Below are 1,324 nucleotides of genomic sequence, written 5' to 3'. Positions count from 1 at the left end.
CATTTTAATGCTTAAAAAAAGAACTTATAAAGAGGAAATTAAAAAAATAAATTAAACTTATAGTAATATAGCAAAAATTCATTTTAACTTAAATAGTAATAAGCGAGGAATATGTATTCGATGAGTAAGTTAAATTTTTTTTTCATTTATCATTATTTGAATATATTTTTGAATTAAATTTTTTAAGACAAAATGAAAATTTCGGATTAATTCAAATTTTCCATTATTAAATTTGAAAATGTATGATTATTCATAATATGAATGAATATTTGTTCCGGAAATAGCAATATTTAACTATTTATAGGAATTCAGATTTTATACCGGATGATGAATTATAGTCCGGAAAATAGTATGAAAAAACCCGAAAAATTGCACATATTTTGACAATAATTAATTTAGGGCATAAAAAAAAAAGAAAAACAGATAAATGATAAGATATATTACAACTAAACTGATTTCTTTATTCAATCATGTCTTTTTTTTCTTTTTTTTTTTTTGAGAATACAACAAATTGTTATTTATCCAGATTAAATTTCAATTTTCAATTTCGTAATTTGAAAATTTCATAAAATGAAAATTATCATAGAGAAGACATTTATACTAAGTGAGCGTAGAAGATTGTTTCTTTTTTTTCTATTAACATAAGCGGATATCGTAGTCATACAGTACTCTTCACAGACATCGCTTGTACGTCCAATGTTTTGGCTAATTCATCCTGAAATATTTTGTTAAAAATTCATAGGACTTAAAGTCAACAAAATCTATCAAATATTACTTCAATTGATAGCTGCATAGTTGGATAAACAATAATTGAATACAGTAAGAAATAATTTTTTATACCGCATGAGTAATTTGATTTGGATGATATGGTATACCACCGTATTTCTCTACCAATGCTATATGTTCTTTTTCTGGATCACCAGCTACTAATACTTGCTTGTTATCAATCTGTAATGTTTTTTTTGTAAAAAATTCTTAAGTTACCAAATATTAGGTAAACAATTTATGAACTTCTTCAGTCTTTGTTTTTTTTTCCTTTGTTTTTAACAAATAGCAAAATGGTTAAAGGTTAATTAATCTTATTAATTACAAGTTATGGTATAACGATGGAAAAATGAACACTCTTTCAGTAAAAGTAAACCTTTTTTTCCTGCAAATTGTAATGGATTGATGGGCGATTTTTTTTTTTTGCAACTAATTAAAATTACCAATAAAGTAAAATTAATCAGTTAACAAATTTTTTTTTTTAATATTAGAGATCGAAAAAATTAAGAAATCAAAAATTTTTTTTTTTTAATATTAGAGATCGAAAAAAATTAAGAAA

At 23.0% G+C, this 1,324-nt stretch overlaps 1 protein-coding gene across 1 annotated transcript; it reads right to left on the bottom strand.

Moving 5' to 3' along the window:
• Positions 1–658: 658 nt before the first annotated feature.
• Positions 659–948, bottom strand: LOAG_15703 (hypothetical protein; the record flags this gene model as incomplete). The annotated part of the gene is made up of 2 exons (XM_003151192.1): positions 659–715; positions 841–948. Coding segments are annotated over 2 exons (165 nt in total), but the record flags the coding sequence as incomplete, so codon positions are not given.
• Positions 949–1,324: the final 376 nt, after the last annotated feature.

This window comes from Loa loa (assembly GCF_000183805.2).
Source record: "Loa loa unplaced genomic scaffold supercont3.2489, whole genome shotgun sequence".
Classification (NCBI taxonomy): domain Eukaryota; kingdom Metazoa; phylum Nematoda; class Chromadorea; order Rhabditida; family Onchocercidae; genus Loa; species Loa loa.
This window is presented reverse-complemented; position numbering and strand designations above follow the sequence as displayed.